This window comes from Coloeus monedula, assembly GCF_965178545.1.
Source record: "Coloeus monedula genome assembly, chromosome: 27".
Classification (NCBI taxonomy): Eukaryota; Metazoa; Chordata; class Aves; order Passeriformes; family Corvidae; genus Coloeus; species Coloeus monedula.
The window spans coordinates 5445687-5465543 of record NC_138807.1 but is presented as its reverse complement, the minus strand read 5'-3'; the positions used below and the strand labels follow the sequence as shown (position 1 = coordinate 5465543).

At 67.0% G+C, this 19857-nt stretch overlaps 3 protein-coding genes across 3 annotated transcripts; 2 read left to right on the top strand and 1 right to left on the bottom strand.

Moving 5' to 3' along the window:
* Nucleotides 1-2215: 2215 nt before the first annotated feature.
* Nucleotides 2216-3943, top strand: GDF15 (growth differentiation factor 15; the record flags this gene model as incomplete). Its single annotated transcript, XM_082298134.1, has 2 exons — nucleotides 2216-2531; nucleotides 3165-3943. 2 exons carry the CDS (start codon nucleotides 2216-2218, stop codon nucleotides 3941-3943), a joined length of 1095 nt encoding a protein of 364 aa, XP_082154260.1.
* A 1837-nt stretch (nucleotides 3944-5780) lies between these two features.
* LOC309582522 (uncharacterized protein) lies at nucleotides 5781-7351 on the bottom strand (the record flags this gene model as incomplete). Its single annotated transcript, XM_082297703.1, has 2 exons — nucleotides 5781-6149; nucleotides 6516-7351. The coding sequence occupies 2 exons, from the start codon at nucleotides 7349-7351 to the stop codon at nucleotides 6029-6031; spliced, it is 957 nt and encodes a 318-aa protein (XP_082153829.1). The 3' UTR covers nucleotides 5781-6028.
* Nucleotides 7352-9120: 1769 nt separating this feature from the next.
* SSBP4 (single stranded DNA binding protein 4) lies at nucleotides 9121-19729 on the top strand. The gene is made up of 17 exons (XM_082297818.1): nucleotides 9121-9257; nucleotides 10813-10885; nucleotides 11001-11062; nucleotides 11886-11970; nucleotides 14688-14777; nucleotides 15200-15259; nucleotides 15358-15427; nucleotides 15541-15611; nucleotides 15846-15913; nucleotides 16010-16055; nucleotides 16166-16201; nucleotides 16294-16348; nucleotides 16535-16605; nucleotides 16687-16765; nucleotides 17062-17090; nucleotides 17814-17915; nucleotides 18239-19729. Exons 1-17 carry the CDS (start codon nucleotides 9202-9204, stop codon nucleotides 18266-18268), a joined length of 1083 nt encoding a protein of 360 aa, XP_082153944.1. The 5' UTR covers nucleotides 9121-9201; the 3' UTR covers nucleotides 18269-19729.
* Nucleotides 19730-19857: the final 128 nt, after the last annotated feature.

Genomic DNA, 19857 nt, shown 5'->3' with positions numbered 1-19857 from the left:
CGTGGGATGCGTTAACTGGAGAGGAACCTTTGTCCTGCTGGAAAGAGGCACTGGATTAACCTGACCTTCCAACGAGGTCCAGGAAAAGGCGAGGAAACGTGGGATGCGGGGGCTGCGCAATCCCCTCTTGCAGGCTGGTGAGGACACGCCGGGACATTTCATCATCCTCGCTCAGGATTCAAACCACTGCTCCCAAAATCCCTCTTTTATAGCCCTTGCTGGACTGTAAATCTCTGGCTTCCACTGCTGGCGCCTTTCGGGGGAAAACATCCGGCTCCAGCAAACTTTGATGCTCTTGGAATGCGTCACTCCTGGATGTGGGGCTCGCGCCCACGGGCAGAAAATCCATTGCAAAAGCAGAACTTTGGGATTCCGGGGTTTCTGCCGGGTCTTGCTCAATGTCACCAGAGAGGTCAGGGCCTCTTCCTGCACCCGGACATGCCGAGGGCTCCGGTTCAGCTCTGGATCAGCACATTTGGCACCGTGGGGACGGTGGAGGGGGCTGGTGGCTGGGCTGGTGCCCGCCGTGGGCATGGAGATGTCCAGAGGGGAGGGAATGGCGTGGTGGTTCTGCCCTTGTGTCCTCCTGGGGTGATGCTCTTTCTCCTTTTTTCCCTGGATTTGGGGGGCTGGAGGGCTGCAATCACCCCGGCTGATAAAATCCCTGGGAGAGGGATCACAGTGGGCTTGGGGCTCTGGGAATTCCTTGTGGGAAGGTGCACCAGGAGGGGAGTTCATCCCTGCCCAGCTGCTGGAGGGATGGGTGATGTCCCACTCATGGTGCCCAAATCCACATGGGATGAAGTTTCCCTGGGAGCCACACATGGGATTTCCCTCCAAGCTGGATGCTCTGGGAAGGGAAAAAGCAGTGAAATGGGGAGGGGGTCCGGATGGGCTCCTGCTCCTCCCCACCCATCCCGCTGCAAGGACGGATCCGGAGCAGGGCAGTGGAGCCAGGGCCGGGGCAATCCCCTCAACGTGACCCTGTCATCCTGACAAACTTCTCCTTTCCCGTGTTTTAGGGTGAAACACTCGGTCTCGGCTTTGCCTCAGGCAACCCCTTGAGAAGCGGGGTGAGAGAAGCCGGAGCGAGGCTGGAGCCGAGTCCCGCGGAGGAGCGGGGGACAAACAGCCGTAAATCACGGGATCACCGCACGTTCGTCCCTGGCGGGAGCACGGCCAAGCATCAGGCGCTTGGATCAACTTCAGCACATTTGGGAATGGCCTCGCCTGCCCCGGCCTGCACCGGGAGGACCTGCCCGTCTCCTCATCCCACCGGGAGCTGCTCACCCCTCTGCTCACGGTCCCAGCATCCCTGAGGAGGAGCTGGGAGAGGAGTGGTGCTGTGGTGGTCCCCGAGGCTTGTTCGCACTCTGCGTTTCCTCCTGCCCAGCCCCGCTCTGGCACGGCGCTGCCCGGCACACGTGGCCCCGCTGGATCGGTGCCACCCGGCGTGCCCGGCTCCGTCCCGACTGGCTCCGTTTGGGATGACGTAACCCCGGCCGCTGTTGCTTCAGAAGGATCCAGGCTCGGGATGAGCCCATCCCCCGGCCGCACCTGTCCGGTGGGACAAGGTCCGGTGTTGATCTTTTCCCGGCTCCGGCCACGCGCCCGGCACGAGCTGCCGCCTCCCTGCCCCATCCCCGCTCCGCTGGGATTTTGGGAAGGGGCGGATTAGCCCCGTGCGATAACAGCGACCCGACCCGCGAGGTGGCAGCCAGGGGAGGTGGCTGAGGATGTAAGGATGGGATATCCGCGCTTGGAATGCTTCCTGCAGCGCTCCTGCCTCGCACATCATCCCCTCTCCATCACCCCTCTCCGCCACCACCGGCTGCTGGAGGTGAGGGGGATTCCCCGAGCCGTGCGATCCGTAGGGAAAACGGGAGGTGGAAGGGAAGTGTTCGTGTCTGAGAAAGAGTATTCCACAGTTTTTTATCTCCGCAGCTGTAAATCACCCGGCTCCAGCCCTGTCGGAGCTCCTGTTGGAAATCCCAGGAGGAGAGGAAAGATTCCTGCGGGGAGTTCGCTCCGGCGTCACCCTCCGGGAGGGGGGACAGAGGGCGGGCAAAGTTCGGCTCTATAAAGTCAGGTCCTGAGCTCTTCATTCATCCCCCTGGCAGCACCGCCGGCAGCAGCACATCCAGCCTTTGCACGAGAGTTGGGAACAAATCCTGCCCTGAAGCCGCCGGTTTTCTGCAGGATGCTGAGGAGAGCGATGCCGAACGCGCTGCGGGGCGTCGGGGCCGCACTCACCTGCCTCCGGCTCCTGCTGCTCCTCTCCGCCGTGGATTCCCGGCCCCACACGTGGGACCAGGACAGGTTCCAGCTGGAAGCCGTCAAAAAGGAGATCCTGGAGCGGCTGGGAATGCCGGCTCCCCCCGTCATCCGGCGCCAGCTGGACCAGGAGAGCATCCAGAGAGCGCAGCGGCTCTACCAGCAGCAAGTGGCGGAGATGGCGCGGAACCGGAGCCGGGAGGAGGAGGAGGAAGCCGCGTCCAGGACCCGGCGGCTGCACCGCCTGACCCCCACCTGTAAGTGGCCGTGGCTCCGTGTCATCCCACGACCCTCATCCCCCCGGGACACGCGTGTGTCCCAGCGTGTCCCGCAGTCGGGACATGACCGGGCATGCAGCACGGTGGCCACGGTCATCCTTATCCCGCTGCTTCCTTTGCCCTGGAAGTGGGGAGGAGCCACCGCTGGAGCCGTTTTGCTTAAAAGCACAAAAAAATCAGGGGATTTGGGATGAAAGCTTTGATCAGCGGCAGCTCGGGGGGCTCGGAGTGGCGCTCGAGGGGTTTGGGGGGTGAATGGAGGGGAAGAAGGGAGGTGCCATCCCTCGATCCCCAGCTTGAGCTCCAGTTTGGGGGTTTATCTGGATCTGGGGGGATCTAGGGAAATATTCCCCTCCTGCTGCTTGGGCTGGGAGGGGATGGGGATACTCCAAAGGGTCCTGGCACACCTTCTCTGGCACCAGAGACCCTCCAGCCTGGGGGTCCCTGCAGATGGTGGCTCTGAGGACGAGCATAGCGAAGAATCTCCAGCATCCCTCAGGATGTGGGTGATCCCTGAAGCAATGGCTCGGCTGCCTGGCAGGAGCTGGCCCCAAGCCTGGGCTGGTGGGGAATTGCTGGCTCTTACATCAGCTGTCCCCTCTGTCCCCGCAGTGCTGCGCTGGCCGGACATCCCCGAGGGGCACCAGGACTCCCACGGACACCGGGACCCCCGCGGTCCCTACCGCTACCACCTCCTGCTGTCCCGCACCGAGGATTTCCACCGGCAGCTCCGGGTGGTGCAGGCGGAGCTGAAACTCTTCAGGCAGTCGCTGTCCCTGCCCGGCTCCTCGGTGCCACCGCGGGTCACCATCTACACCCTGCGGGGGGCAGGCGGGACCCCCCAGCTCCTGCGCAGCCAAGAGCTGGACCGGGATTCCCGGAGCCTGGACCTGACAGGAGCCATCCAGCCCTGGGTGGCCGGGCCCGAGGCCACGCTGCGCCTGCAGCTGGACTTCACCGCCAACATCTCAGCCGCCCTGGCCACCTCCGTCGGGGAAACGCTGGTGCTGGAGGTGGAAACCCAGGAGAACCCGGGCCGGGTGGCCAGGAGAGCCCGGGGGCTGGAGGAGGAGTGCGGGAAGAGCGATGGGAAGTGCTGCCTGAAGTCGCTGAAGGTCTCCTTCCAGGACATCGGCTGGTCGGACTGGGTCATCGCCCCCAACAGCTACTACATGAGGTTCTGCGAGGGCTCCTGTCCCCACAACTACAAACCGGCCAGCATGCACGCCCAGATCAAATCCCGAGTGCACTCCCTGTCCAAGGCCGCCCCCCCGCCCTGCTGCGTCCCCGCCGACTACGACCCCATGGTGCTGATGCACTACAACAGCGAGGGCAGGCTGGTGTCCAGCCTCTTCGAGGACATGCTGGTCACCAGGTGCCACTGTGCCTGATGGCAGCGCTGGCAGCTCCAACCAGGATGCGTCACCATGCAGGTGGGGCAGAGCCACCCCGACTCCTGGCAGCTCCAGCGTCCCAAAATCCAGATCCCGTGGCACCAAATGACTCCATGCCAACCCTGGATCCACCACTGAGCTCAGCCATGGGGTCTCCAGGATCAGCATCCCAAAATCCAAGTCCTGTGGCACCAAATGACTCCATGCCAGACATGGCTCTGCTGCCCAGTTCAGCCCCAGGGTCTCCTCCAGTTGTGAACTCTCCCCCACAACAACTTATCCCCCCATCTCTTCTCTTATTTAAATCCATATTTGATGGAGCAGGTGGATCCTTCCCACCCAAGAGACCCCAGATGGGCCATGGAGAGTCTGTGCCCAGGTGTCCACATCCCACTCCAAACCCTTTTCTCTGCTCAGAGACTTATTTATGCAACCCAGTTATTTATTTCTAACTTATTGTATTTTATAGCAAAGTATCCTTTTTGGAGGGGGAAAGAGGGAGTGGGTTTTGAGTATTTCTGTTTTATATAATTCTATAAAACCGGGAGGATGTAATAATGATGAATAAAGTGATTGGAACAGGGATTCTGGCTGGTCCTCCTGCGCCCCTGGGAGGGGGTCTCTGACTGGACCCCTGCTCCTCGGACACTCAGCTCCCCTGGGATCTGACTCCATATGGATTTGCTGGTAAATCCTCATGGCTTTCCAGAGCCAGTGTGTGAGTAATGCCTGGGCACTGCTCCCAGAGACCTTTGAGTTGTTTGTGTCCTTGGGAAGGGCGCTGGGCACAGCCCTGACCCCCCGCGGGGGACGTCCAGCCGGGATATGGCCATTGCCCCACGTCCAGGTGCCTCCAGCCCTGGGACCCCTTGGGCACCAAAGGGATGGGGGAACCCCCCACGGAGGTTGGTGGCACACACCGTGTCCCAGGGGACTCCCCATGGCTCGATAGGGCGGCTCTGCTGGTCACAGCTCCTTTCTGTCCCCTCTCCCAGTGTGGTCTGGGGGTGTCTTGGGCTGCCTGGTCCCTCAGCAGCTCCTGATGGGGACCTGGGCTTGGGGCACGTGGAATATGGGACCTCTGCTCTGGGGTGGAGCTTTGGGGACCAGGGATTGAGGGATGCAAGCTGCAGAGGTGACCTCTCTGGGGACAGGGACTTGGCTCTTGGTCCCTTGGGATCCCCACTTTGGGGACACAGGCTCTGGGGACCTGTCCTTGAAGGTCCTGGTCCCTTAGGACCCCCTGCTTTGGAAACCTGTCCTTGAGGGTGCTGGTCCCTTGAGACCCCTGCCCTGGGGACAAAGGCTTTGGGGACATGTCCTGGAGGGTCCTGGCCGCTTGGGACCCTCCGTTTTGGGGACACGTGCCCTGGGAACTCCAGGGACTTTCCCCAGGGAAAACCCCGTGTCCTGCCCGGGGCTCCCCACAGACCACAGCTATGCAGGTAATTAGAGATAATTAAACCATTTAATGGGGCACGGTGAAGCCTCCCAGGGGCTGGGGGGACACCCAGACAAGCCATGGTGTCCCCATGTCCCCATGGCGCCCAACAGCTCGGGGTCTCACCAGGAGGATTAAAAGAAAGAGCTTTTTCTTTGTTCCCCGGAGTGGCGGATTCAGCAGGAAAAGAGGGCGCAGGTGGCACCGGATGTCCCCAACCGCCAGCACCCAGCTCTCCATCGGCCCCAAAAGGGGAAGAGGAACCCGAGGCCGTGGCCAGCCCCAGCCCCAGCTCCTCCGGCCGGCCCCGGGGACTCCGTGCGGGTCCGGACTCCGGTGCCGGCTGCCGGCGGATGTGGCACGGGGCGTCCCTGTGGTCGGTGGCCGCAGCCCCGGGAGGAAATGTCAGCTCAGCCCTCGCCCCAGGGTGAGAACTGGGGCGAAGGAGGGGACCGGGGAAGGGGGTGTTAAAAAAATCCCCTGCAAAAGGCGTCCACACAGGATGTGTGTGCGGGAACCACGCGTGGGCCCGGCTGTGGGGGATGTCCGGCCCTGTCCCCTCCGGGCTGGGGGACAGCAGGGAAAGGGTGTCAGTGGGGGACAGAGTGTCCCCCCGGTCCTCCCAGTGTCCCCCCGGCCCCTCACTGGTCAGGAATGATGTAGACGTCCTCGGTGGGGCCCGGGGTGTTGGCGTAGATGGGCTGGTCCCCGGGATCGGCCGTGCTCTCCAGGAAATAATCCTCATCCACCAGGACCTGGGGGCTGGGGGGCAGGAGGGGCTCAGTGAGGAGGGAATGTCGTGGATGGGATGGGGTGGGGTGGGATGGGATGGAAAGGATGAACAGGATGGGGTGGCACAGCACAGGACGGGGATCAATGGGATGGCATGGGATGGACAGGATAGCATGACATGGCATGGCATGGCATGGAAAGGGATGGATGGCATGGCATGGCATGGAAAGGGATGGATGGCATGGCATGGCATGGAAAGGGATGGATGGGATGGCAGGTGCAGCACAGGATGGCGAGGGATGAGGTGGGATGGGGCGGGACAACACATCAGGGCACAGCACAGCCGGGAGGGGATGGAACATTCCCGAATGTCCATTCCCGGTGCCGGAGCCTCACCTGTAGCGCTGCTCCTGCCATGCCGGTGCCCATCCCTGCGCAGCAGCCGGAGCCGTGCCGGGGCTCACAAAGACGTTCTCGTAGTCGGGAGCGTCGGTGACATCGGCGGTGCCGGCGCCGGTGTCCCGGCTGATGTAGCGGGGCTGCCGGAGGTTTCCAGCGGGATCCGGCTTCCCCCATCCCACGCCGGCCACCGGGGCTCCCGCTCTCCTCCCCCGGTACCAAACCGCGGCAGCGCCCACGGCCACCAGCACGGCCACCACAGCGGCCACCACGGCCACCCCGGCCACCAGCCCCACGCTGAGGCCGCATTCCCGGCCGTGGAATTCCGTGACGTTGAAGGAATCCCGGTGGGATGTGAAGCAGACGCACCGGATCCCCGCGCGGGCGCAGGGGGCCAGGACGGTGCCCAGAACGTCGCAGCGGCAGGACACGGTCAGGGAGCTCAGGGTGGGCTGGAAGGCGGCGGGGGGCACGGCGGGGAGGGGGTTCCCCTCCAGGCGCAGGGTCCGCAGGGCCGTGGCGTTGTCGAAGAACCCATCGGGCAGCTCCCGGAGCCGGTTCTCCGCCAGGTCCAGCTCCTCCATGCCGGGCCCGAGGCGGGACCGGGGGCTCAGGGCCTCGATGCCGTTGTGTCTCAGCACCAGCCGGCGCTGCCGGTGGAACCGCCCCCAGTCCAGCTCGGCACATCCACGGCTCCTGTTGGTCAGGTTCAGGTCTTCGGAAGTGTCCGGCAGCAAGGCCGAACAGGGCGACACGGTGGACACGGGGGTCACGGTGGACACGGGGCGCAGCAGCAGCAGCAGCAGCACGAGCGGGGCCGCGGGGAGCCCCATGGTCCCTCCACTGCACCGGGAGCCTGGTGGGAAGCGGGAATCAGGACCCCCATTCCCACCGGATTACCCCTCCCAGTGCAAACCAGTGAAGCCCAGTCTGGCCCCCGTCCCACTCCCGCTGTCCCAGGCCTGGGCAGCTCCTGGGGGTCCCAGCCGGGCATTTCCTGCCCCCCTTCCCCCCCCCTCAACCACAGCACCCTGACTCGCCTGCGCTCCGGCCGCTGCTGCCTGGTGTGGGGAAGAGGAACGGGCGGGTCCGGCTGTCCCGTGTCACCCTGTCAGGGCGTAGCCGGCCCCGGGGGAGGGCAGGGGGGAAGCATCCCCAAATCAGCACCCCCTGACCCCTGCCGGACCCCCCGGTCCTTTCCTGGAGTGCTGAGCATCCCCCTGGCACTGGCTGAGTGTCCCGGTGACCCCGGGGCCGTAGGAGCAGCCGAGGGGTGGGGGACACACGCGTGGGCACGCAGGGACAGCCGCACCTGCGGTGCTGCACGTTTGCACACGCGGGTGCTGGGGGTTCACACATCCCCCACGTGTGATCACAGACCCCCCCCGGCAGCACAGGAACCCCCCCGAGTGTGAGGGGACCCCTGGGCTGGGGGAGACGACAACTCTGCATCTGTGTGCCCTGGCAGGGTGGGCGTCCCCCTCCCGGTGTGCCCCCCTTCGTGTCTGCAACTCCGTGTCCCACGTGCCCCGAGTGCATCATGTTCACGTCCACTCCCCGGGTCCATGTCCCTCCATGTCCACCCCCCTGTGTCCCCCCCGTGTCACACCGTGTCCGTGGCTGCCCCCTGGTGTCCGAGTCCCTCCGTGACCACCCGCTCACATCCCCGTCCGTGTGTCCCCCTCGTGTCCGTGTCCATGCATGCCCAACCCCTTGCACGTGTCCATCCCGTTGTGTCCCCGCTGTCACATCCGTGTCCCCCTGTGTCCCGTGTCTGTGTCCCTCGTGCCCCTCCATGTCCATCCTCTCAATTCCATGTTCCTCCATGACCATCCTGTCTCCATTCTCTCGTGTCACTGCCCCTTTAAGTCCACCCCCTCGCGTCCGTGTCCACCCTGTCACATCCGTGTTCCTCTGTGTCCCCCGTGTCCCCCTGTGTCCCCCCTCCCATGTCCGCCCCTTCATGTCCGTGTCCACCCCTTCATGTCCGTGTCCACCTTTTCGTGTCCGTGTCCCTCCATGCCCATCCCCTCGCGTCCACCCTGCCACATGTCCCCCCCCGTATCCCCCATGTCCGTGTCCAGCCCCTCGTGTCCCTCCGTGACCACCGTGTCCGTGTCCCCTCGTGTCACTGCCCCTTTAATTCACCCCCTCGTGTCCACAATCCCCCGTGTGTCCCCGTCCCTGGATGCCCATCCCCCTGTGTCCTTGCCCCTCCGTGCCCACCCCCTCGCGCGCGTCCCCCGTGTCCGTGCCCACTCCTCGCCTCCGTGTCCCCGCGTTCCCCGCGCCCACCCCCTCGGATCCGCGTCCACACTGTCACATCCGCGTCCCTCTGAGCCCCCTGTGTCCACCCCTGACCCTCATCGCCCACTCCTCGCGTCCCCCCGTGTCCGCGTCCCCCTCTCCGCGACCACCCCCCACTCCCTCTTCAGCGCGGTCCCCACCGCCTCCCCCCGCCGCCATCGCCCCTTTAAGCGCGGCGCGCGGCGCGGGGGGGGTGGTGTCGGCGCTGCCGGAACAGCCGCGCGGGGGGGGCGCGGCGGTTTCAAGCTCCCCCTCGGGCGCGCGGCCGCAGCCGGCGGGGCCGGGCCGGGCCGGGCCGGGATGGCGGCGGGGGCGGCGGGGGCGGCGGGGGCCGCGCGGGGCCGGGCCCGGGGCCGCTGACAGCCGCCGCCGCGCCATGTACGCCAAGGGCAAGGGCTCCGGCGTGCCCTCGGACGGCCAGGCCCGCGAGAAGTGAGTGCGGCGCCGGGCGGCGGCGGGGGACGGCCGGGGCGCGGAAGTTTTTGCCGGGGCGGGCGCCGGGGGAGCGGGGACGGAGCGGGAAGGAAGGAGGGGGGGGGGAAGATCGGGAAAAGGGGGGGGGGAGATCGGGGGGCGGGCGGACCCCCCGGCCCCGCCCCGCCGGGGAGCACCGGCAGCCGCGGGGCAGCGGGAGCTGGCGGGGGTCAGCCGGGCACCGGCAGCCGGGATGAGCCCCCCGGTTTGCGGCATCCCCCGGGGCACCGGGAGTCGGGATGATCCCCCTGGTCCGTGCTATCCCCCGGGGCACCGGGAGCTGCGGGGGCACCGGGAGCCGGATGGTTCCCCCCGATCTGTGCCGTTCTCCGGCGTACCGGGAATCGGGATGATCCCCCCGGTCCGTGACATCTTGGGGTACCGGGACTCGGGATGATCCCCCCGGTCCGTGACATCCCCCGGGACACCGAGAACTGCGATGTGCCGGGGTCCGCGGCATCCCCCGGGGCACCGGGAGCCGCGATCACACCGGGACTAACGGGAGCCGGGGTGTGCCCCCCGGGCATTGCCACATCTCGGGGCACCGGGAGCTGCGGGAGCACCGGGAGCCGGGATGATCCCCGTGGTCTGCGGCATCCCCGGGGGCACCGGCAGCCGGGATGCCCCTTCCCCGGCGGTGCCATCCCCCGGGGTACCGGGACCCGGGATGATCCCCCCGGTCCGTGCCGTCCGCCGGGGTTCCGGGAACCGCGAGCGCACCGTGATTACCGGGAACCGGGCTGTGCCTGCCTGTTTCTGCCATCCTCCGGGGCACCGGGAGCCGGGAGGATCCCCCCGGGCATTGCCATCCTCCGGGGCACCGTGACCCGCGATGGCACCGGGGCTACCGCGAGCCGGGATGTGCCCGGTCCGCAGCATCCCTGAGGGCACCGGGAGCCGTCCGCGGCCGTGCCATCCCCTGGGGCAGCGGCGACCGAAGCGGCACCGGATCTCCTGATGCTCCCCGGTCCCTGCCACCCCCAGTCCCCGGCACCGTGCCGCGCCGTTCCCGGCTGTCCCTGTCCCGCCGTGTCCCCGTGCCCGAGGCCACCGCGCTCCCCGGGGCAGCTGCTGGGGCCGGGGGCTGCACCCACCGCGCTCCCCCCAGAGCAGGACCCCCGGGGGGGCCCCGCAGGTCCCGCTCCTGCTCCCGGGAGGGGATGTGGCACCCTGGGGTTCCCTGAGTGGCCTCCGCCAGGGGACACCCGTGGTGGCACTCGGCCCTGGGCCACATCCTGCGTGGGATGTGTCACCTGTCCTGGAGCCACCCCAGCGGTGGGAAGCGGTTGCCGTGGAGGGCGTGCGGTGTCACCAGTGGGAGCCACTCGGTGTCACCGGCGGGGTCCCTCGCAGGGAGGTGACATCGAACCTCCTTTGTTAATTGTGCACTAATTGAACGCGGGGCTCCGTCCTGGCCGTCCCCCGTGTCCCTCGGGGTCCGGTGGGTGGGGATGTCACCGTGGGGGTGGCAGGTCGCTGACACCCTGTCCCTGTCCCCCTGCTGTCCCCCCAGGCTGGCGCTCTACGTCTACGAGTACCTGCTGCACGTGGGGGCCCAGAAATCCGCCCAGACCTTCCTGTCGGAGGTAAGGGGGGGGCGGGCAGCGCCCCCAGACCCCCCCATCCCGCCCACCGGGGGTCCTGGAGCCCCATCCCTGGTGGGGGCTGCTGACCCCCCTCTCCCTTTGCCCCTCTCCACAGATCCGATGGGAGAAGAACATCACGCTGGGGGAGCCCCCCGGCTTCCTGCACTCCTGGTGGTGGTGAGTTGGGGTCCGGGGGGGTTGGAAAGGGGGGAACCCCCCCCACTACCATGGCAGGGGGGCTGGAAGGGGGCTGGGAGCTGCCTCCCCATCCCATTCTGCCAACACATCACCTCGTAGCCCATAAACCTGTCCTTCTGCTTTTCCCATCAGCGATTTGGGGGACCCCCCCCTCTTTCCCTCCCATCCCGGCCCCCCCGCCTGGCTCCTCCAGATGGATCCAATTTGGCACCAAACGTGGAGCTGGGGGGGGTGGGGGGCTCCCAGCCCCGGGGCTGGACCCCCGCACTGAGGGGTGATGGGGATGTGGGGGGCACCCCGCGGGTGGACATCACTTGGGGGGGCCTCGAGGAGGGGCAGTGAGTGACCAGTTGGTGATTTGGGGGGGGGACACAGACAGTGAGGGGGCATTGGTGCCTTCCCACTCCTAAACGGGGGGGGTCAAGCTGGCACCCGGCCAGCACCCCCCAAACCTGGGGGGCACCCAGAAACGGACCCGACCCCTCTGCTGTCCCACGCCCAGGGCGGGGGGCTCGGGCAGGGGATCCCCCCCATCCCATCCCGCCCCGGGATGCTGCAGCCTGATGTAAAGTCCCAGGAATTTGGGCTCCGGCCGTAGCGACCGTTTCCAGGGAAAACAGGCGGCAGCGCTGGAGCCGGGAGGCCCCCGCCGAGGGGGGGACACGGCCGCGGCCCCCCCGCCCCATCGCTGACACGAGTGTGGCCGTGCTCAGCCGCGCCGTGGGGGTCGGTGGGCGATGGCCAGGGGTGCAGATTAGGGGGGGGGTCCTCACCCGCTGTGTCCCCCCCGCCCTTTTCCCAGCGTCTTCTGGGATCTGTACTGCGCCGCCCCGGACCGCCGGGAGACCTGCGAGCATTCCAGCGAGGCCAAAGCCTTCCATGACTACGTGAGTGCCTCGGGATGGGGGGGGTCCGTGCCCCCTGCCCCCCCCCCACCGCCCACCCGCCGGCAGGACCCCCCCGCCGGGGTTCCCACACACTGCCAGCCCCGGATCTGTGGGTGACCTATTTCACGGGGCGGCGGCGAGGGGGGGTTAATCCCTGGGGGCCTGGCTCAGTGCCCCCCCCCCACGGGGACCCCGGCGTGCCCATCCCCCACTGTCACCCCCCCCCAGAGCACAGGGACCCCCCCATCCCTCCCAGTCCCACGCCGTGGGCACAGTGACAGGGTCTCGCTGCCCAGCCAGGGGTGTCCCCCCCTCCTCACCCGGTGTCAAGGGGGTCACCACGGGGCTCAGTGGGACCCCCCCACACTGAGGGGACCCCCCCCCAGAACAGCTCTGCTCCTTCCCAGCGCCAGCTCCGGTGGGTTAATCATTGGCACAGAGTCAACAGCCCCCGGTGTTCCCGGCATTCCCGGTGTTCCCGGCATGTCCCTGTGCCTGCTCCTGCCAGGACTGCGGGCACAGGGGGGGCATGGGGGGGCCTGGGGTCCAGGGGGGGCTGTGGGGGGCACCGTGCTCTGGGGTGGGGAGTGGTCCCTGGGATGTAGGATGACGCAGGATCCTGTGGGATGCTGTGGGATGCAGGATGATGCAGGGCCCACGGTCCCACAGGATGCAGGATGATGCAGGATGCCGTGGGATGCGGGAGGCTGTGGGATCCACCGTGCTGTGGGATGCGGGATGCTCTGGGATGCGGGAGGCTGTGGGATGGTGCAGGAGGCTAATGGGATGGTGCAGGATGCTGTGGGATGGTGCAGGAGGCTATGGGATGGTGCAGGAGGCCGTGGGATGGTGCAGGGGGCCGTGGGATGGTGCAGGAGGCTATGGGATGGTGCAGGAGGCCGTGGGATGGTGCAGGAGGCTGTGGGATGGTGCAGGATGCCGTGGGATGGTGCAGGATGCCGTGGGATGGTGCAGGAGGCTATGGGATGGTGCAGGAGGCCGTGGGATGGTGCAGGAGGCTATGGGATGGTGCAGGAGGCCGTGGGATGGTGCAGGGGGCCGTGGGATGGTGCAGGAGGCTGTGGGATGGTGCAGGAGGCCGTGGGGTCCGCAGTGCCCCGGGATGTGGGATGCTGTGACGCGCAGGGTGGCACGGTGGGATGCAGAGGGCCGCGGGATGCAGGATGCTGTGGGACACGCGGTGGCACGGGGGGGATGCCAGGGCCTGCCGGACAATCCGCGGCCCCGTGGATTCAGGACCCTGCGGGGCCCACACGGAGCCGCTGCCCCCCGGGACACCCCTCACCCCCGTGGGGTCCCGTGGGGCCGCACCGGCGCCGCGGGGGCTGCAGCAGGACCCCCCCTCGCCGCCCCCGGCCCCCGGCGCTGCGCAGAGCTGATTTCCATGCTGGAATTAATGAGGCTGCCGGTGCGGTGACGGTGACGCCGGGGACATGGCGCGGGTCAGGCCACGTTGCCATGGCACTGCTGCCTGGCAGAGCCGGGGAGCGCTGGGGGGGAGCCCCACGGCCCCCCCTGCGCCCGCTGGGGTGCCCCACGCAGCCGTGGGCCCATCCCAGTGCCCAGCTGGGCTGGACTGGGGGGCCCAGCATGGAGCCGGGGCCCCTCGCATTCCCATGGGTGCTGCTCCACCAGCCCCCCCTCCGCGGGCACATCGGGACCCCCCCCGAGCATCCTGGTGACCCCATAAAACTGGGGGGGTTCCAAGCTGTGCACAGCAGTTTTTGGGGGGGTATTGGCAGCAGCCGCCCCACAGCTGGGTCTGGGGTCCCCCCTGGGGTGAGCAGCCCCCAAACTGCCCCCCACGTGTCCCCCCCCCCTCCAATTTTCTCCCTCCTGACCTTGAGCCCGCAGGAGGAGCCGCAGCTCCCCAACCTGTTGCCATGGCAACTCTGCTTTGCATCACCGAGTGATGGGGGGGACGGGGGGGCCCCGTTTGGCCCCCGTTTGAGGGGGCAGCACTGTCACCCCCATGGGGCTGCACCAGCAGCGGCCCCGATCCGTCACTGTCGCTGTGTCTGGGGCAGGAGTAGGGGGGTCCCCTAGAGGGGACATGGCCTGGGGCCAGCCCTGAGACCCCCACGGACCCCCGGTGCCCACCCCCATGGGGTACAGACCCCATCTGGGCTCCGCTGGGCTCTCGCTGTCACCATCTCTGGGTGTCCCAGCCGTGACCCGTGTCCATGGCGTGACCCGTGTGTCCCCACGGGGTGTCACCATCCCCATCCGTGTCCCCAGAGCTGCAGCAGCAGCAGCAGCAGCACCTTCCCGTCACCCGCCCGTGGGTGCTGCCCCTCCAAGCACAGCGGGACCCCCGGTGCTGGCGGGGGTTTGGGGGGCGCGGGGCCCCCCGGGTGGAGGGGGCAGCGCGGGGTCCCCCCCTTCTCCTCCTCCCCTCCAAATTGAAACCAGTTGTGGCGCAGGGGCCGAGCCGGAAAAGCGGCACATTCCTTCCCCTAACAGCTCCCCCCGGACGGGCCCGGCCGGCGAGTGGGGCCAGGGCCCCCTGCCCGCGCCCCCCCGGCCCCGGGGGTCCCCCCAGTTGGGCTGGGAGGGGAACGTGGGGCGAGCTGGGCCCCGGGCTCGGTGCTGCGGGGGGGGACGCGGGGATGGGGAGGCCCTGAGGGTGGGGGACAGTGGGGTCGGGGGGCGATGGGGACCCCCCCAGCCCCGCCCTGAGCTCTCTCTCCCTGCAGAGCGCGGCGGCAGCGCCCAGCCCGGTGATGGGGAACCTGCCCCCCGGGGATGGCATGGCCGGGGGTCCCGTGCCCCCCGCCTTCTTCCAGGTACCGAGCCCTGCGTGTCCCCGGCGTGTGCCTGAGCCTGGTGCTCCCGTGTCCCCAGCCAGTTTTGGGGGGTGGGTCACACCCTCACCATGGCACAGCCTCCCCTCGCCCAGGCCCTGTGCCCCCCACACCCTCACCGCCCCCCCCAGACTGCCCCTGAGGTCACAGCCCCCCCCCCCCCCCAGCCCCTTCCCAGGGGTCACAGCCCCCCCAAAGCCCCCTGCCCATAACACCCCCCCGTTGTGTTTCTCTCCAAGGCTCCTGCGGGTGCCCCCCCTTTCCACCCCCCACCCCCAGGATGCCCCTGCTGGGCACAGCCCCCCCAGCCCCCCAGCACGGCCCCAGCCCCCCTCACGACCCCCCCAGGGTGACACCGATCCCCCCCAGCCCCGGCTGACCCCCAGACCCCCCCTCTCTTGCAGCCCTTCATGTCCCCCCGCTACCCCGGCGGCCCCCGGCCCCCGCTCCGGATGCCCAACCAGGTGAGGTGGTCGCTGCCGGGACCCCCCCTCCCTAAAGAAAGGGGTGCAGCCCCCCCCCCCGCAGCACCCTGACCCCCTACTGCCCCCCCTCTCCGCAGCCCCCCGTGGGTGTTCCCGGCTCCCAGCCGCTGCTGCCCAACGCCATGGACCCGGCTGCGCGCTCGCAGGGTGAGTCGGGGGTCCCTGTCCCCCCTCCCCATGTCCCCCCCAGACCCCGAGGTGGTTTTGGGGGGTGGGGGGGCTGTGGGGGTCTCACACCTCCCCCTCCCCCATTTGTGCAGGGCATCCTGGCATGGGGGGCCCGATGCAGCGCATGAACCCCCCCCGAGGCATGGCCGGGATGGGGCCACAGGTACGGGATGGTGGCATACCGGGATACCGGGATACCGGGATGGGGCAGGGACCCGGATACAGGGTGGGAGTGGTTACAGGGCTATGGGGACATGGATTTGGGAATGGGGATGGGTACAAGGGGATAGAAGGATGCAGGGTTGGGATACAGGGATAAAGGGATGGGAATGGGAATACAGGGATGGGGACAGTGTCAGGGATGTCCCAGCCCCACTGACCCCCCCTCTCCCGGCAGAGCTACGGCAGCGGGATGCGCCCCCCCCCCAGCTCGCTGGCCGGCCCTGGAATGCCCACCATGAACATGTAAGACCCCCGTGCCCCCCCCCCCGTGACCCCCCCACTGTGGCGGGGGCCCCGGGACCGGCAGGACCCCCCCTCACTGTCCCCGTTGCCTTCCAGGGGTCCTGGTGGCCGCGGGCCCTGGCCCAACCCCAACGCCAACTCCGTAAGTTTTGGGGTTTGGGGGGGGGGGGGGGTAATACCTTTGGGAGGGGGTCCTGTGGGGATGTTGTCCCTGTGTCCACCCCTGTGCTGACCCCACTTTGTCCCCCCCAGATCGCCTACTCCTCCTCATCCCCCGGCAATTACGTGGTGAGTACTGGGGTGCACTGTTGGGGGTGGGGCTGCAGTGACCCCGTGACCCCCCCACAAACCACCCCCCCCTTTTTCCTTTTCCCTTCCAGGGCCCTCCTGGGGGCGGTGGCCCCCCTGGCACCCCCATCCTGCCCAGCCCCGGAGGTGAGTGAGGGGATGGGATGGGCTGTGAGTGGGATTTGGGGGTGTGATTGGGATTTGCAGGGGTGTGAGTGGGATTTGGGGGTGTGAGTGGGATTTGCAGGGGTGTGAGTGGGATTTGTGGGGGTGTGAATGGGATTTGGGGGGGTCCACGCTCACCCCCCCCCCCGTGTGCTGTCCCCCCCCTAGACTCCACCAACTCCAGTGAGAACATGTACACCATGATGAACCCCATCGGACCCGCGGGGAACCGGCCCAACGTGAGTGACGGGATGGGGGACAGGGACTGGGATGAGGGGGGGAGTCCCCCCAACATTCCTCACCCTCCCTTTCCCTTCCAGTTCCCGATGGGGCCCGGACCCGAGGGGCCCATGGGCGGGATGAGCGCGATGGAGCCGCACCACATGAACGGATCCTTAGGTGGGTGACACCCCCCTGGGGACAGGGGGGTCCTGTGTGTCCCCCCCCCCCCCCAGCACCCCCAAAATCCCAAATCCTGTGGGATATGAGCTCCATCTGCGGCTGGAGGGGCTCGTGCAGCAGGGGGGGCACATGGATGGGAGGGGGGAATGGATTGAGGGGACAGACACGGATTTGGGGACACACGGATTGAGGGGACGTGGATGGACTGGGGGACACGTGGATTAGGGACACACAAAGTTTGGGGGGACCCACGCATTGGGGGGGTCACTAACACCCCGCTGTCATCCTGGCAGGCTCCGGGGACATGGATGGGCTGCCAAAGGTGAGTTGGGGACCCTGGGACCCCCTTTACTGGGACTCCCCCCCATGCACTGGACCCTTCCCATAGACTGGGACCCCATTTATTGGGACCCCTCCCTCATTCACTGGGAGCCCCCACATATATTGGGATTGCATTTATTGGGGCTCCCCCATTTTCTGGGACCACCCCTCTTACTGGGACCCCATTTATTGGGGCTCCCCCATTTTCTGGGACCACCCCTCTTACTGGGACCCCATTTATTGGGGTTCCCCCATTTTCTGGGACCACCCCTCTTACTGGGACCCCATTTATTGGGGTTCCCCCATTTTCTGGGACCACCCCTCTTACTGGGACCCCATTTATTGGGGTTCCCCCATTTTCTGGGACCACCCCTCTTACTGGGACCCCATTTATTGGGGTTCCCCCATTTTCTGGGACCACCCCTCTTACTGGGACCCCATTTATTGGGGCTCCCCGATTTCCTGGGACCACCCCTCTTACTGGGACCCCATTTATTGGGGCTCCCCAATTTCCTGGGACCACCCCTCTTACTGGGACCCCATTTATTCCCCCCCCAGTACTGGCACTCTCCCACCCCAATGCACTGGGGACCCCCCATGAACCAAGACCCCCCCATCTACTGGGACCCCATTTATTGCCCCAAACCCACCAGACCCCCCCCCCCCATACCCCAAAACCCCCCCCCCGCTAACCCTTCTCTCCCCTTCCCCACCTTTCCTCCAGAGCTCCCCCAGTAACTTGGGGGCCTTGAGCAACCCCCCCGGGACCCCTCGGGACGACGCCGAGCTGAGCAGCAATTTCCTAAATCCCTTCCAAAGCGACAGCGTAAGGGACCCGGCGGGGACCCCCGCGGACCCCCGGGGGGGCAGGCGGCGAGGGCGGGGGGCCCGGGGGGGGCGCGGCGGCCGGGGACGGGGGGGTTCAGCGAGCAAATCCCAGTGGCGACCCCCCGAAATTGTGTCACCACCGCCACCACCACCGCCACCACCGCCACCACCAGCGCCAGCGCCAGCGCCGGGGGGGTCACCTTGGCCGAGCGGCCGCGAGGCGTGAGGAGGGCGGCGCTGGGGGGGCTGCGGTGTGCGTGCCCCCCCCCCGGACCCCCCCGCGGCCCCGCTAACGCTGTGGTGTCTCCGCTCTCTCTATAGTACTCGCCCAGCATGACAATGAGCGTGTGAGCCCCGCGCCGAGGCCAGCGACAGCCACAGACGCCCTCACCCACCACCACCACCACCACCACCACCACCACCGAAAAAAATTCATTAATTTTAATGATCAGCCCCCCCCCCGCCCCGCCACACCCCGCCCCACCCCCTCAGCGCCCCCCCCCCCCTCTTTTCCAGCCCCGTCCCACTCCCACCCCCCACCCCCCTTTTTTTTTTGTTCCAAACGAACACTAAAAACGAGCAGAGAAAGCGCGGGAGGAAAAACGGGAAAAAAAAGAAATAATAATGATGATTAGAAATAAGTCACGTGACTTATTTGCTGCCCCCAACCCCCCCCCCCGCACCCCCTCCCCGGCCGCCCCCCTCCCCAGGACTGGGACCCCCCTCCCGTTTTCCAGCCCTTCCCACTCTCCCGGAACTGGGACCCCACCCAGCACTGGGAGCCCCCCCTCTGTACTGGGACCCCTCCCCCCCCTTCCCAACCACAGCCCCCCCTCCCCAGGACGGGGTCGGCGCTGGAGGGGGGGTCTGGCACTGCGGGGGTGCAGGGGGGGCTGTTTTGGGGTGTTTTGCCCCCCCTACATGGGGCGGTACCAAGCCCAGGGAGGGGCATTTTTGGCGGGGGGGTCCATGGCATTGTGCCCCCCTCTCCCCTCCCCTCCATGGCAGGTGGTGCCAATCCCCCCCCCCCCCCGATTTGAGGGATCTGGGGGGCTTCACTGAGCTGTGCCCCCCCAGGCTGGGAGGGTGTGACTCCCTCCCAGTTCTCCCAGTGCCGCCCCCCAAACCACACCCTGGGGGGGGGGGGTGGCAGAACCAGCACAGCCCCCCCAATGTGGGTGCAGACCCCCCCCCCCCCCCCCCCCCAAAATCTGGGCTGTGCTGGGGGAGGGGGAAGGAGTGGGGGGGCTAAGCCATAACCCCCCCCATGGAGCCACCCCCCCCTCCTCCTCGGGCTCTTTAGGGGGGTCCCAGTGCAGAGCAGCCCCCCCAGCCCCGGGGGGGTCCCAGCCCCCCCAGCCCCGTCTGTGTGCTCAGCCAGCACTGTGATCCCCGGCCCCCCCCCGAGCGCCAGACCGGGGCCCCCCCCGACCCCCCCAGGGACCACTTTAATATGAAGGAATTTTTTTTTTTTTTTTTGGTGTGGTTTTGGGTTTTTTTGGGGTTTTTTGGTTTTTTTGTTTTGTTTTGTTTTCTTGATTTTTTTTGGTTTTGCTGATTTTTTCCTCTTTTATAACAGAAAGGACCTCAAAGCCCCCCCTGACCTCCCCCCCCAAGAGCCCCCCCAAAATGCCGCCGCACACCCACACCCCCCCTCCCCTGTACAGCCCCGCACTGGGGGTTCCCCTCGTGCCCCCCCCAGGTGGGGGGCAGCCCCCAGCCCCCATAGGGGTGACCCCCCCCCCATAGGCGTAGTCGTTCTGTGTAGGGACCCCCCCTCATTTCTAAGCCTTTAGCCCCCCCCCCCATTGCTTATCAAAACAAAATGGGGGAGCCCCCCCCCCAAAAAAAAAGAACAAAAAGAAAAAAAAAAGAAAAAATACAAAAAGAGCAAAAAAAAGAAAAAAAAGGCCTAAAATGACCAAAAAAAAAAAAACAAC